The 17,281-nt window shown below is 37.7% G+C and overlaps 1 protein-coding gene across 1 annotated transcript in view; it reads left to right on the plus strand.

Moving 5' to 3' along the window:
* Itgb8 (integrin subunit beta 8) overlaps positions 1 to 17,281 on the plus strand; it is a 79,499-nt gene that overhangs the window by 45,899 nt on the left and 16,319 nt on the right. Inside the window, exons 4-8 of the mRNA XM_032908342.1 lie at positions 2,215 to 2,461; positions 3,856 to 4,021; positions 4,542 to 4,700; positions 11,784 to 11,879; positions 15,598 to 15,687. Of these exons, the coding sequence (XP_032764233.1) occupies positions 2,215 to 2,461; positions 3,856 to 4,021; positions 4,542 to 4,700; positions 11,784 to 11,879; positions 15,598 to 15,687 (758 nt within the window). The remainder of the gene's footprint in view (positions 1 to 2,214; positions 2,462 to 3,855; positions 4,022 to 4,541; positions 4,701 to 11,783; positions 11,880 to 15,597; positions 15,688 to 17,281) is intronic.

The raw sequence follows: 17,281 nt of genomic DNA on the forward strand, positions 1-17,281 counted from the left end.
TCCAGGTACCTATGCTGAGGCCAACATCTAGATAATCCAGGATCCTGTCACAGTGATCTCCAAGGCTTTCTCATCACCTCTTCTTTGCTGAGCCAGTGAAAGGAGATTTTGCTAGGCTGTGAACAAATCTTGTCAGCACGGGACTCCTGTGTAGCTGGCATTTGCCTGGAGTGCCTTCAATAGCTTAGGCCCCCAAGGAAACCTTTGCAGCTGTTGCACAAACTGCCTTCCACTGAGGTCACCAGCACACTTTTGCTGAGCTCCCTGCACAGTCTGCTGAAAAAACTGACATGTGTAGTATCATCTCTAAAAACAGAGAGTCATTCATTGTGAGACAGAACCACCATAAACTACAATGATCCACCAAGATAAAAACACCATATGGCTGATGCCTGAGGCCTTTAGCAATATGCCCAAATCAACCGTCATAAAACCAATCACGCAATTTTTCTATTTCTTAAATGCTGAGCTCTGTGTTAAGTTCAAGCCCTTCTGCATGAGCTATGCTCTCCAATTGTGTTCCGTGTCTGTTTCTATTTTTAATCTGACCCTGTATACTAATTTCTGATATTCTCCTGTATTCAATTTCCCACTTTAACTACAGTGTTTCTACTGGTACTTGTTAGTGTGGGCCCAAAGGATGAATAGAGTAAATGCTCTCTAAAGACAGCCCAGCTCCTAAAGTGGACTGAGAAAATGGATGAGGCAAGATTATGCCTGCCTCACTTTTCCTTCCAAACTTCTGGGATGCAGAGCTCAGAGCACTACATGCATAGGGTTTGCTACTCAGGCAGCAAACTGAAAACAAGTGAACATCCCTCTTTTTCTACATTTGTTTTTATCTACCAATAAAGCCTTGTTATTTTGATAAGCTAGATAGTTCAGACTAAATAACATTGGAATTGTAAAAGAATTTAAAGGAAAATACAAGAACAATTCATGGATTAGGGAAATCTTTTAAGTATATCATTCCACTGACTATGTGGACTACAGATTATAATTTGGTTTTATAAATATTTCCCAGTCAAAATGTTCTCTGTGAACAAGCAGTAATGATTTAAGATTATTTAACTTAATTGTTTTAAAAGATGAAATTAACACAGTTTAAGTAGGTGACTGTTCCTTGCGTATCTTAAATACAGACCTAGAATCTCTGAATAATCCATGTCCTATGTCAAATCATAACGTGGCCAAGAACTAAATAACCTGCACAACAGACAGGTGCCCTTAGGCAACTCTACCTGTCTTTGCGGTGACTATCTCTTCCAGTTCAGTTATTTTGCTCAAGGCCTCTGTGATCTTTTTTCAGCACACATTTACTGAAGCCTCTCTGCATGTTGAATTAATAATCTACTGGAAGAAGCTCGTCAGCTGATTCATAATGTGTCACTCATTATCTCAAAGAGCTTCGTGTACTGCCAAATACCAAAGGGTTCACATCTCATTGACAAAGGTCCCCTACTGCAGAAGCATGAATTAACATCTACATAGAGCAAAAGATCATCTTTCTTAAGGCGTCTTTCTGATTTGCCTCAGATCGTTCCCTGAGCTCAGCCACCTAAACCTTTTTTTCAGACAGAAGGCTGCTTATTATTTTGCACTGTGCTTTCCCAGCTCTGATGGCAATTCTGAATTGTCAGAAATGCACTCCTGTAGTTTAGACCTGAAACATCCCTCATGGCTCTTTGTTTGAACACTGTGTCCTCAGCTTCTGACACTGTTTTGAAAGGATATGGCTGGTATAGTGGGTCATTGAGCTCCTGCTGCTCCAACTACCATGCCATCTCCACCAAGATAACTGGCTGTATCCTCTAATCTGTGAGAGCAAACAATCTAACCTAAGTTGCCTCTATCCAGTAGTGAGTCATGTACACAGTGATACACAGTGGCAGTCGCACAATAGGAAAAGAATCTTGATAGTGTGTAAACTTACGATAATTATGCTACATAATAAAATATCACAGCAAGCCACTAAAATGACTCAGTGACTACAGGTGCTTGTTACACTTGACCACTCTAGTTCAATCCCTGGGATCCACAGGACAGAAGCACAGAACTGATTCTGACTCCTGCAAATTGTTGTCTAACCTCAGCATGTATGTTGTGACAAGTGTGCTTACACACACACCAAATACAAATGAAAATGTCACTGACTTACTGACATCTGAGTTGTGTGAATGAAGACTACACAATGTTTTTCTTTCTTTGAATTAGGGGCCGAAGCTAATTTTATGCTAAAAATCCGTCCTCTGAAGAAGTACCCTGTGGATCTTTATTATCTGGTTGATGTGTCAGCATCAATGCACAATAATATAGAAAAATTGAATTCCGTTGGAAACGATTTATCTAAAAAAATGGCCCTTTTTTCCCATGACTTCCGTCTTGGTTTTGGCTCATATGTGGATAAAACTGTCTCACCGTACATTAGTATCCACCCGGAAAGGATCCACAATCAGTGCAGGTATCTAATATGTTTCTTGTGAATAATAGTAAAAGAATCTTTCTTATGTTGTTTGTTCTTATATGAAGACTTACCGTGTTTCAAAATACTGTCTTCTTAAATAAAAGTTAAAAGTATTTGAAGTATTTGAGTATGTTTCTCTCAAAACATTTAAGTTATAGTTCCTCAAATATTGTTTATTTGCTTTTTGTCATAGGAGAAAACCTTACCTTTTACTAGTACTTTTGTATGAATTTACACCAATAAGGCTGACATACATATAAATACCTCTGGATATTGTATATTCCTCTTTTGTGGTTGCTCCAAATTTGTTGCTTTTAGGTTTGGCACATTTTATACTATTTATCATCACAATATTACATTGACATCTTACTATATTGTGATAGTGTATACTTGCATTGTTAATGAGGTAACCAACTGTCTCAAAGATTATAGATCAAAAAATATGAATTTGATTCTAAATAGTACCTGCTTCCCCAAGCAAAGAAAACTAACTCCAAGCATGCAAGTTTATACATAGTATATCACTTGTTAAAATTTCAGAGAAATGACTCTGTAAACCTCTTGTCCCATAAATCATTTTCTTAAAGGAATTTTCTATTTCTATAAACTGCTCCAATCTTTTCACTCTACACATTCAAACTTGAAGAAATAGCTATCAATTAGACAAAATGGTATTGACTTATCTTTTAGAGGACATTGAGAAGCCTTCTCCATTTCTTTATTCATTCATTCATAAGGTTTTCTGTGATCAGGTGTTACTTTGTAGCTTAGACTGACCCAGAATTCTCAATCCTGACACCTCCGCCTCCCTAGGGCTTGGGTAACATTATGTGGAGCTTGAACAATCTCCCTGAAGGAGAGCCTACCTGAGGAATGAGTCTCTTTCTGAGTTGCCAGAGTGTTACCAAAGTCATTCTCATAAGTTTTACTGCTCACTAATAGTTCCACAGCAAGCTTCATTTTCAAAATTAGTATGATATCTTTTTAGAAATAAAAATGCAATATGCTATTTAAGCTGAATTCCCTAATTATCTCCCTGGATGTATTTCTCATCAGCTCCAAGACCAACTGTGATAGAAAATTAGTACAAATTCTTAGGTTCCTCTTCAAAATTCAGCCGTCATTAGCATATTAAAATACTTCATTGTCCTGTGTTCATGAAATACATAGAATCTTGAGTTTTGAAGATCAAACCTTATAGTTCTATATTCTACTCACAAACATTAAGTGTTCACCAACATTAAATTCTTCAGTCTTACAGACTTTCTGTTATAAAAATTTCCCCACCCATTTCTTTCTTACAGCAACTACCTAATCTGACTGTTAATAGTGCTTTGAAAATTTTAAGGAAGCACAGAAAACTAGACTTTGAACTTCCTTTTCCCACACAGTGACTACAATTTAGACTGTATGCCTCCCCATGGATACATTCATGTGCTGTCTCTGACAGAAAACATCACTGAGTTTGAAAAAGCAGTCCACAGACAAAAGATCTCTGGAAACATAGACACTCCTGAAGGAGGTTTTGATGCCATGCTTCAGGCTGCTGTCTGTGAGGTAAGTTAGTTTGGCATACTGGGTGCATAAGTGCTCAGATGTAGATGAGGGGGCAAGAGTTTTATGTTCTAGTTGATTTGTGGAGTGGAAACAGTGTGAAGAAATACATTTTAAAAAAATCTAACTTCTTATCACTATTGAGATTCATTTTGCTATATGCTGGGATAATGGAACCAGGTTGGGAAACAACTATAGAGAGAAGATAAGATTTAACAAAGAGAATGCTTTTTTCTTGTACACACCTTAAGACAGAGCCAGAAAGTCTTGTGTCCCACTCCTGTCATGTCATTTGGTTTATTCTTCCTTCAGTGGACCATGTGCCCCTATAGTCAGGAACTAGAGTGGCCAGATGATAGTGAGGGAAAGAAGGGTAAACAAATACTTAGGCATGCTATTTTAGAGACAGTACATCATTCAAGCCTGACAATGTTTGTCAATTCAAACATATCGTTTACTTGAGGTAAAGACCGCAGTGAGATCCATGTCATTGTACAAGGTCTAATTACATGTTTATTTTAAGAGTCATATTGGATGGCGAAAAGAAGCTAAAAGATTGCTGCTGGTGATGACAGACCAGACATCACATCTCGCTCTTGACAGCAAATTGGCAGGCATAGTGGTGCCAAATGACGGAAACTGCCATCTTAAAAACAATGTCTACGTCAAATCAACAACCATGGTAATGTAGCAACAGCCTTTCCTAGCTATGATGACCTCTTAGGCTAAAATGAAAGTTAAAATTGTCAATTCAGCCACTCTTGTCCTAGGAAATTACCTAAAAGCAAGTTGCAAAACCAAGATGGGCCAGGAACCAACACCTATGGAGCAGAATACACTACAATTACTGGTTGAGAAAGTTGATGTCTAAATGTCGCTGATACTGTCTAGTATCTGACTCTGACAAGCTACTAAGAACTGCAGAGGTTTTTTTGGTTTTGAGTTTTTATTTTTTTCAAATAAAGTGATAATAAGGGCTTATTTTCATGTGATTCAGAGGTCTTATAAAGAAAGAAAAACAAGGCTTTGCTTTGTGGAAATAAGCTACTTCTATGCGTTTGGTATCTATAAATAGAATAATAAGTAATGAGAGAAATGGAAATGGCCTGAATAATCTTCAGAATATAATACTAAATAAACTAAATAAAGATCATGAGAAGCACAAAACAGGGCAGGCTTTGTGCACCCTCATGGCTCATCTTCCCTCTGCCACACATTTTTTTGTGTAGGGCTGCTTGAGGGATGCAAGTTGTCTGAATTACTTCCCAAAACTTAGCATAAGATTTGAATCATGTATTTAAATGCCACATTTACCACCACATTTCCCCTAGCATTAGCTAACTGCAGATATAAAAATAAAAAGGGCAACAAGATATCATTTGTGTATGATGTTGACAGCAATTTACTTGCACACGTTTGAAGAAAACTGACAAATTTCTCAATTCACAAGCTCCATTGCCGAGTACCACATAAACTAGGCATGGGAGTTCATGCCTCTAATTCTAGCATTCAGAAGGTAGAGGCAAGAAGATCAGAAATTGAATACCATCTTCAGACATATAGCAAGTTCATGACCAACCTGGATGCAGTAGATTCTGTTTCAAACAATAAAATAAAATATAATAAATTCAATCTTTAGAAAATCCAGGCTTCAGAATAACTCTAGGGGTATCTTTGAATTTGCCAATTCTCTCCTATGTAGCTATATTTCTCTTCTGTTATTCATTTCTTATCTAGCTTTCTTTCTCGTCGGCGTCATTTAATCTAGGTTAGAGATCCAATGTGTTTCTTAGCAATGGAAGAGGAAAAAGGAGGAGGAGCTGCTCTGTTCTGAAACAGGAAAGCTTTTTAAAGGAGACATGACAATGGCATGATACACAAGTCCTGTTATTCTACCAAAGTCTTGCAAAGTTACTGACATCATGCCTTCATCGGTATACTTAAGTGGATGTTGTGGCTCGTCCAGGAAGGAACTTTGGGCAAAAATAAGGTGCTGTCATTATATTAGACCTAGGTTATATTTTATAACCTTGCGAAGACAGGTCTGTATATTTAGAGGAATGACTCTAACATTTGTCACTCTTGTAATTTATTGGGTGTACTTGATAATAATTCAAAGAATGCCTTCATTTAGGGTTATCCCAGATTTGTATTCTAAAGAATGCTCCTGTTGAAATTTCTCGTTGCTAGCCACACTGGCAAAAAACAAAAAGAACAAAAGCAAAAGGAGCTGGTGCATTGGAGTGACTCCTTGGTTTTATGCCCATGTGTAAAATGTACAATGAATGACTCTGAAACCTGTGTGTCTCAGGCTACCTTGATCCCAACTCTAGGCATATGTCTACCCATTCTGCCTACCAAGTACTATGAAAGAATTCTAAATTTTGTATCAGTTAAGGAAGAAATCAAATACTCTGATTTTTAGCCTCATCTCCAAAAATCATTGCCAGTAATTATACTAGACTTTTGGCCCAAAGACTTTAGACTGTCTTATATCAAGGGAGATAAGGGATTAAATGCCTGTTGTGTTTCTAAATCACAGGTCCAAAGTTATACTTTTGGGTTATAACCGTTACAGGAAGGCCATTGTAACCCATGCTAATCACAATAACTACACACTGACTGAAAGCACCTTTGCAAACACTTTGCACGCAGCGTGAAATTTATGATTACAACTCTAAACAGTTACCATTATTACCCTTTTATTTCCTGCCAATGAATGAAGCAAAGTTAAGAACACAGTTGGTTATTTTAATTCATAGCTTAGCTACATGAGTTAACAAACTTTTATAAAGTTATATTTATTTCAGCGCTCTTTTTTTTTTACTAAAAATGGATTTTCCTTAACATTCAAGGTCACGAATGCATTTATAACTAATATGGCATCATACAATTTCCATTTAAGCAAAGACTCGCAGTCCTTTAATAAAGAAATTTGTTTAGTAAAGAAATTTAGTTAATTGTTTTTGCTGCTGTTGATTAAGAAATGGGCTCCTCAACATCAAAAAGTGTTAAGTATACTTTCATGTCTCAGCATGTGTCTTGGATGCATTAATAAAAAGACATTCTTTGGTGCTCAAGTATTTCTAGAAAGCTTGAAATCTTCTGCAGTTTTTATGCAGTTTTTAACAAATGTTGTTTTTATCTTGTGGGGTTCTAAAACCAGCAAAACACTTATTAGCAGAATACTGTACTATGTGCTTTAAAACTTAAAACATGCTGAGAACATTTTTCAGTTATTTTATGAAACCCCATTTGAATGCTTTACATGTTCTCAGAAAAGTAGCCAGGAAATGATCTCTGCAAACAATACCTAACTGAACTTACTCTTAATTGAAAGCAAATGTTACATGCAGAAATCACCTATTCCAGGACCACAGGAACCTGGCTCTGCTTCTTTAGAACCTCTGGAAAGGGATTCAACTAGTGTCTAAAAAATGTTTAAATTTCATTTGCAAGATATAGGATAAACTACCTTGCTAAAATTAAATGTTTGGGTTAAAACATTTAAGCAGAAAATACCTATTTCCATTCTTTTTAGAAAGCTTACAAGGATTGATAGTCCTTGCCCTCCTATACTAAGCAGAATTTCATGATTACAGTTGACGTCATATGAGGTCTAAGAGACATACAAACACGCCAAGAGCCAGGGTCACAGGGTTAGTGAGTGAGACAGATCTGCCAAAGCACACGGAAGACCATGCCTACAACGTTTACTGGTAGCAGTCTTTTATTTAAAACTTTTTAGCAAGTTATCATTTTATGCGTGTCCTTTTCCTTGTCCAAAGCACAACCTCACAGGCCAGGTAGAGATGCTGTTTTACTTCTCTTGGGTAATTAAGGTAACAGTCAATACTGAAGACAATCCCACCCTACTCCTTGAAGGGCCTGCGGTAAATGCCAGCCAGTGAGCCATTAAGACCTGGACCACTTCTCACTGTGGTATGGATTTAGTAATTACAGAATCCTGAAGCAAAGCCCTTTTATTCAATAGTTTGTTAAGTACCACCATAATTCTGAGAAGTGTAAACTAGTATTTCTATATGTCTTACTCACACAGAGACAGGACCTTAGATATCTTAATCCTGTATCCTGGTCACATAGTTTGCCAGTCACCATCCCTTCCCCTATAATACGTGATATGCTTGTCTTGTAAAGAGACAGGGTTTATTTTGATCCTCAGTTTGGCAAATTGTTGTCCATGAAAATTTGTCCCGATCACATGACTATGGTAGCAAAACTGCTTACCTTATAGCCAGGCAGCAATAGATGGAAAGAGACCCTACAGGGCATGCCCCGTTGGCCTCAAAAATTCTATCAGTCAAAGGTTCCACTGTTACCCACTAGCTTCACGGTGTCTTGCACCATGTGGGCTGTTGAAAGACATTTAAGATCCAAATTAAGGGCAGAACTGGCCGTTGCAGAGCTGGGAGATATAACTCCAGCATCATTGCTCTGTCCAGATCACCTGTTCTTGATTTTCTTTGGGAGACTTAACTTTTAAGAGGACGTTTTCATGTCAAAGACATTTTAGTTATCATAGCACAGAGGAAGGGATACTGCTCTTTGGGTAGTCAGACATTGTGGTTCATATTCTCTATTGCATGGGACACTCTGTACAAACTGTTTTGCATAGGACCCTCTCTACAGACACACTCAAAACAAAGACATTTGTTCATCCCCAAATGTTGGTAGCCTTACTTTTGCCCAGCCTGCCCTTTGAGGTTACCAGGATCTGCCATGTGCTGAAAACCCAGGCTTCTGAGACAGAAGTAAATGGACAACATATGTTCCAAGTTTTCATCTCCAGATGCCTTCATTATCACACTGTTTCCAGTTTGCCTACCTCGCTCTAAAATAAAAACTCACTAAAAAAGTGAAGCTTTCAATATCTTATTATAGTTTTCAAACTATAATGAGTTTACAAACTCTTAACTCACCTTACTTCTTGCATTCATTTTACTTAGAATGAAGAAAATCTTTAGTACTTTCTTTGCCCCCTTGGCTATGCACATTATTATAATTCAACTGTATTTCCAGCACAGTAATCTATTTGACTGCAGTAATCTATTTGACTGAAAGTGTTCCCCGTTGACCTCTTTTCCCTTCTGACATTTATAAGTCCCTTCCCACAAGCTTAATGACTTAGCAATACTCCTGGCATGTTCCATCCCTTCTCCCTTTGCCTCTGAAATGCACTTTATCTCCATTAATTATTTTCAGAGTTTAGATAAGCAATATGTAATGGGTTGGAAGGCGGGTGGGGGAGGGTAGTATGTGCTAGATTCGAGGAGTCATGACATCACCAGGACAGGGCAGTTGAGAGGGAGTATGTTCTCCTACTAGCAGAAAGAAAAGATATATAAGATAAAATGCTTAAAAAATAAAACACTTCATTGAGGAGAGGTGAGGAGGCTTCAGAAATGGCCATTAATCCATAGCCACTTGTCAACAGTGGTTTATTTAAACATGTGTTAGACATTTATAATCTAAAATATCTGCCTTGAGGTACTTGGGATTTTTCTTTTAAAACAGATTTCTCTTCAGAGGCAATAAAACAATGTTTTTTTTAAAGCTTAAAAGTCTGGTGAACCTTTTCAGTGAGCTTCTAACTAATTCGAATGAATATTCTAGACTCACACTTTATATAATTTTGGTTAACGTGACTTCCTGTTTATGGAAGGGGAAAAGAAATTTAAAAGTCTCCTAAAGCTCCTCACATATTCAAATATTGACTTTATGTGAATGAAGCATAAGCTAGTTAAAAACATGTGAGTTTTTTTTCTTATTTTAAATGAAATGTTTTTAAAAGTAAGAAGAGTAGGTGCTTGGCAAACTGTCATTATTTTTTGTCAAAGCAAAAATATTTTAAAAGTAACTATTACTATTAAAATAATATTCCCAATGTATCTAGATTGGTCTTGCTTTTTACTTATTCCCTGTAGCTTAACTGGTATTACGCAAACTGACACAAATCTATTTTAAGGCCATATACTTTATTAGGAACAGGAATAGGAATTTGGCTGGGCAATTTATATTTAGGTGGTATTTTTTTCTATTACTTTAAAGTTACATTCCTAAGAATTGCTTTAGGCAGAATTTTTCTTATGCAAGCCCATGTACTAACACTTTTTGGGCCTCTTCATGAATTGGTTTCATATCACATCTAAATGCAACTAATGAAAATAAATACAGAGTATTTGCTCTGATGTCTCCTTCAGGTTGAGCCCAGGGTCTCATATGTGCTAAGCAAATGTTCTAACACCAAACATACTTGCTACCCTAGTAGTATTTTTTAAAGGCTGTATCTTCGTCCATATGTATAAATTTAAAATGTGGGCCACAGAACATTGGCTATACATAAGACTAATAATTTACTTTTATTACTAGGTGCTCATAGTTTCCAGATAAAGAAATTAGCATTGGCAGGTGTAACCTGGTACAGAAACTATAGAAAACTTGACCCTGACCTACTTGAAGCTAGGTAGGCTCGTAACACAACCCTCGGCTCCTACAAGTAGCCACAAATGCATATCTAGAGGCCACAGAAGTGGAGTCTGGCATTTCTCTGGGGGATGTCTAATTATGAATCTATTGTGTGAGAAATTTTAACTCTTAGAAGAACATTTGAAAAGAAACAATAATAGTGCTATGCCTAACTATATAACTGTAAATAGCAAGTTCTGGAGTTGTCGATCAGGAGGGTGAAATGGGAGGGCGTTGCTGAGACTTGAAGCCAGTATTGTTTGCACACTAGGCAAGAACTCTACCATGAACAGCATTCTTCTCCTTGAACTAGAGTGTATTTCCTTTTCTAACTCATCCCTAGCTTTCTAATAACCACCACCACCACAAAAACATACACACAAACAAAACAAAACCAACAAACAAGAAAAGCTACACTTAGTTTTTCATGCTTTATTACCCAGGTGAAGTGTGTTCATAGTACACCTAAAACCAAGCATAATAATAAATATGTCATTAATATGTACTCTGTGGAATATGTTAAAATAGAAATCCTAAGTGATGTGAGAGTATCTACTAAATATATCTTTCTAATTTAATGTAATATTGTCATCTTTCCAATTAACCAGTGACTGTAAAAGTAGATCTCTGCACATGTTGCAGGATAGAACCGAAAGTTTCTGTTATCCAAACAAAAACCACATGGTTTCCTACTTGAAAAGAGAGTTTATGTTATGTCAGGAGTCAAAGCAGATGCATATGTGCACAAACACACACACACACACACACACACACAAATGTGTTCACAGATGTGTGTTTGCTTACACAATGGGTGTGTATATATCTACATATGTGTGTATATATACATATGCATATACATATACACACACATACACATACATATACTTACATATAATTACACCTCAGATCTTGCCCAGTTTCACCTCAGAATGCACTGTCAATGGCCTGTCTCTTCTGTTGAGTATTACATTATCTTCCAGTTACATCTGTTTCCATCCAATGTTAACAGAGCTCTGATTCTCCCTTTAGTGTGTGAATTTGACCCACTTTACTTTTCTAAGTTGTAGACTTTTATGGAGTTCTGCTTGCAAGATATCCTGACTTCATTCATATTGGTCTTGCATTTGAAGAGAGTTTAAATGTTCCTTGACTGTCACAAACAAGTAAATGTGTTGTTATTCTGAATCACATGGAATTTTTTTCCGTACTAAAAGTCTGGAGATGGATGAGACTGAGCTGCTGAACTTTACTCCCTTCTTTCCTTCATTGTGCATTACAGGAACATCCATCATTAGGTCAACTTTCCGAAAAGTTAATAGACAACAACATAAATGTCATTTTTGCAGTTCAAGGAAAGCAGTTTCATTGGTACAAGGTATGTTCACATCTGCAATATCAAAGTTAAAATGCTTGGATTGGTTAAAGTGAGGGGAGTTTTCAGAAGTGGAGATCTAGATTCAATTAAGGTGAACTTGATAGTATCTTATGTTAGCACTTAGGTGCATATTCTGTCCATGACACCTAGAACTATTACATGTGGGCATTGCAAACTGTATGAGAACTATACTCAATACATACAAGCACAGCTTGACACCCAAGCTGCTACTGAATGCAACAATATTGGGAGACTGCTATCAGATGGAAGTTTTTTATACTCCAACTCTGTATCTTTCCTGCTAGTACCAGGCCCATGGCCATGTCGTTAAAATAGGCTAAGACTGGAAAATAGCATCTGTCTTTTTTTTAATTTGTTTAATTATTTTTGAAGAATTTCATACATGAGCACTGTAATTACATCATTCCTACTCCCTTCCTCTCCTCAACTCCCACATGCCCCCAACTCCCTCTCAAATCCATAACCTCTTCCTTATTATTGTTAAACACATGCACATATATGCATAATATATGCATAATATATATATTATATGTCCTGCTATTTTAGTGTTGCTCTTATGTTCATGTGTTCAGGGATGACTTGGGATTGGATGATTTACTAACACCTGTCAGGGACTCTTCCCTAGAGGAAAGTGATTCTCCTTCTTCATAGCCTTTGACTTGCCTGAAGCTTTTTTCTCTAACACTGGGTCCCCTATCTATCCATGTTGGTATGTCAATTGGTACCATCATTAGTCAGCCATATTGTTGAGATTTCATGAGTACAGCTTCACTTTCATAACTAGAAGACACTACCTCAGCACACTATCTGGTTCTTTCTTCTTATAATATTTCTGTAAAAACACAGTTTTTCCTCCTGGCCCCAGGCTCCCAGAATAACGACTCTGATACTCAGATATTTTTACAAATACCTAGGTTATAAGCTTTGGCTGTTCCTAGATTAGCACATAATTTAATATCCCTTTTATTCTAATCTAAGTTCTGCCATGTGACTGTTCTGTAGCTGTTCAGCTCCCACATTCTGATCTCTTCCATGTTCCCAGGCCAATCCCTGCCTGCCTCTATCCCAGAATCCTTTCCACCTGCCAGATGTCCCACCTTTTATTCTTTTCCTATAGGCCATAGTGTTTTGTTTGTTTGTTTGTTTGTTTTGCTTTTTATTAACAAATAAGACAACCATGTGGTACACAAGAGATTCTACATCATTCTGTCCCTTCATCCATGATTTTCCCTGAGCCTTGAGTTTAGGAATTGTATTGTAGATACGTTGGTTTTTCAATGGCACCAACACGCGTAGCTTTGGTCTAGATTACGAAGCAAAGGACCAGCAGAAGCCATGGAAGTAACTGAGTCAGTCAATGGCTTGTACATGAAAGTAGTTTCTGACGTTGTCAGAAGCCTTTGGTATATGTGAGGCTCATAAGCAAAGCAGACATTGAACAGCAATAGTAATCTGGAAATGCCATGTAGCTCACAACAGAGAAGTGTGCTGTGCATGGGGTGTTCCTGTCCTTTCAGTCTTTGAGTGTCTCTTCCCTTTCTTGTTTCCATGAGACCATGAGACCTTAGTTGTCCTCTCTTCACTCAACCTTTGTCTCCTTTACAATTTTGCTTCTCCTTCTACTCTCAACTCTGAACCTCTCACAGTGGCCTGTCTGCTTCACCTTCATTTATTCATTTATTTATGTATTTAAGCCTTTGAGCAGCCACATTTTCTTTTGATTTCAACAAGTGCTGAAACTCATTTCTACCTTCTACAAAGCTGATGTTTCCTTCACTAGTTTACTTCATACCTAATGTGACATTTCTATCAACTGAAAATGCATATTTAAGTGTATCACTACTTCCTTAAAATCTATGATGAAAAAATGTAATTCTCTGCTTCCACAAATGTGCACACATACCACGGAATCAATCATCTTTTAACATAATAGGAAATTGATATTCACATGACTTAGTTCTGGCCCAAACTGAATGGTTAAAAGCCACTAGAAAAATGGCACAAGCAGCTGCTGTTTGGTGCGTACCTATTTTCAGATTCTGAGCTTAAAAACATCTATTCTTCTAGTAATTTTGGCTCCATATAACAAGGGAAGAATTGTGAACATGCTTCTTTTAAGATGAGCAAACATTTAGAGAGGTTAAAAGCTTGTCTGGTTTTCTAACAACTCAAAATCTGGGCTCTTAACCTCTAGACTAAGAACTGACCTTCAAATTCTATGCAGTTTTTTGTGTCTTTTGCCTCCTGCTTCTCTTCTGCTTAATGTTTCTTCATGTGTTATTGGCACCAGAATTTCTCCCTCCTTTTGTAAATCTGCCATTGACTGATAACACACAGAATTATATTTATTATTAACTGACTTGTGAGCAAAAAAATGAATCACTAGGCTCTCCATGCCTGGATTCTGCTAGAGTTCCAGGTGCCCCTGCTGTGACCTACTCTTAGAGGGATCGTTTCATTTGGTTGTTTTTTTTATAAACCATGTTTATCTAGTTTATAAACCAGCATTCCATGCTATCTCCCAGGTTCATTCTCTACCTGGCTACCTAGAAAATCCACTGAAATCACAAAGATATCCACAATACTCCCTAAAGTAAAATATTATGTTTTTTAACATTTAAGTCTCCTATATGGCATAGGAGACCATATGGCCTCTGTCCGTCTCACTGGCCTCATTCCCAACTGTTTCCTGCCTTGCACTTTTCCTTTTAGGTGTGCATCTAATTAATTGTTCTGTGCACATACACACTCATCAGGCTGTAACTATTTTTGGTGCCCTGGTTCTTGGTCTCTATCCACCCCAATCCTAGAAGCCATTCTCCCTCATGACCAAGACTGAAATGCTTGCTGTTGTTTCTCCTCGTAGTGCCTGGGCATACCTCCATTGTGTCGTATGTATTGTGCTTTGTGAAATTGCTCCTAGAGGAATGAAACTATGTGGCCTAGTAATTCAACATCTCAAGTGTTCAGTCAGAGTGTGACACATGGATTTTAAAATCACTAAATCTAAGTCTGGCTGGCACACAGAACTTGGTGATGCTCAATGAGTAAGAAAATTACTTAAAGCATGAACCTTGATGCTTTCATACTGTGTTCTCATCATAATCCTGTTCCCATCATTCCTCACTCTAATGAGACAGACTTCCTCTGAGGTAGACCTTGAAGCCATTGCTCATTCTCACATTCTCTCAAAGATACCTAGAATCTTCCTCATCACCTCTTAACGTGACCTTCCATCTGGTCCAGGATGTCCCAACATGTCACTCCACAGAACAGGATTTATATTAAGCACTTACCTGTGTTACATGGGAACAAAGTTTAGAAACTAAAAAACTGGGAATGCTGCTTAAATAATATTAAAGTATTTAGACATTGTAGACCCAGTCTGAATAATTTGCAAGGGTTGATTTTGGATCTCTAAATACAGAAAAAAATATAGAACTTCATCGACGTATTTGCCCTCAGAATGCTTAGCTAACTCTAATTAGATTTGAGGTCATGTAATTCAGGACATACATATTGACACACAAGACCACAAGACCACTTCTCCTCTTAGCTTGCTTGTGTTTTTTGCCATATTCTTTTCATTCACATAATGGCTTGCCCTCCCAATGGCTATAAAACGCTTAATGTCTTAATTGCTCACTGTTTGCATGCTACCATCATATTATGCACCCACGACTCACATGTTTTACAGGACCTTCTGCCCCTTTTGCCTGGTGCCATTGCTGGTGAAATAGAATCCAAAGCTGCAAATCTCAACAATTTAGTAGTAGAAGCCTACAAGGTATGTATGTACAACCTACAAAATCTTCTAAAAGTCAACTTTTACTACCATTTTGTGACAAGGTACGAAGCAGCACTGCTACATCTTGCAAGGAGTGACAGAAAGAATGTTAAGACTGGAAATTTGGAGCTGGGTTACCATTGGATGGGCTACAAACTAGCAAGAATGCCTGATGCTTGAAAGAGTCAGGTCTGTTCTTTGTGTCTCACTTGTCCCTCATACAGGTGAACTAAGATTGATCCAGCAGTCTAAATTTCCTTTCAGATTGATCGTTCAGTGAGTTGCCAGCTTGTCACAAAATTTTGGACAGTTTCCTACATCAGAAATTTAGCAAAAACAAAACAAAAAACACTGTACTGTGCTGTTATTTAAAGAACAACCTGCAGGGGTAAATGGACTCTCTGGGATACAGAGATTACTAAGAGGGCTTTGTGAGGGTATCCATGACCAGTCATTGTAGTGTTCCAGTCAATTATCATTTCTATCAAAACAGGCCAAAGTTTCACTTTCCCAGATGTTTTCTTGGATGGTTGGTTGTATGTTGTCATCAGTCCTATAAAGAATAGATGCAAGATGTTTTAAGGGGACATCTGGTCTCTCAAACTGGATCATGTCTCCATTCAAAGGCTTTATTAAAACTTGCTAATGCTGACTTTTCTTTTCATGGCAGTCGCTTTCCATACATGACTTCACTTAATCCGCACACCTGCTCCATTGGGCAGGCAATTAGTACTCCCATTGTGTATTTAGGAACAGAAAAGTAGGTGAATTAATGACAGTCCACACAGCTAATAAACAGAGGCAGGAGGATGAAATTCCAGGTGCTACTCCATGCCTCAGCTGCTTCCAGCTGTACGGCCTGTTTATCTTTTGTTCTTTGATTTTTTTTCTTTTAAACAGGTGTCAAAAACTATGCTTTATTCTTCCATGGGCTTATTGGCCAGTTATAAGGCATGGCTTCTCCAGATTTTCTGCCTGCCCGCTAGCCTGACATTTAGAATTAATGTTGCCTGAGCCACAGAGCTGTGAATCCCCCAGGCTGCTTTGTTAACTGTCTTCAGGCAGCACCTGCTTAGAACTCAGGTTCAAAGAAGAAGGCGGGAAGCAGACATAGGGCAGAAAATGAAAAAATTAGTTAAATGTATTCTTGTTTAAAGAAAAAATCTTTAAAAAATTTTAAATAAAGAAAATAAATCTTGCTAGATTTATTTCCGTAGAGGACTTTAATGTTTGAAAACTACAGAGAATTAAATGAACACAAATATCTTAAAACTTTCTTATTTTTTTATTGGTTATTTTATTTATCTACATTTCAAATGTTATTCCTGTTCCCAGTTTCGCCTCCACAAGCCCCTATCCCCTTCTTACTCCCCCTGACTCTATGAGGGTGGTTCTGCCACCATCCACCTACTCCTACCTCAGGGCTAGTGTTCCCCTCTCCTGGGTCATCAAGCCTCCACGGGACCAAGGGGCTCCCCTCCCAATGATGCCAGATAAGGCAATCCTATGCTATACATTCAGATGGAGCCATGGATACCCACTGTGTACTCTGGTTGGTGGTTTAGTCCCTGGGAGCTCTGGCACATCTGGTTGG

This window comes from Rattus rattus, chromosome 7 (genome assembly GCF_011064425.1).
Source record: "Rattus rattus isolate New Zealand chromosome 7, Rrattus_CSIRO_v1, whole genome shotgun sequence".
In the NCBI taxonomy this organism is placed as follows: Eukaryota; Metazoa; Chordata; class Mammalia; order Rodentia; family Muridae; genus Rattus; species Rattus rattus.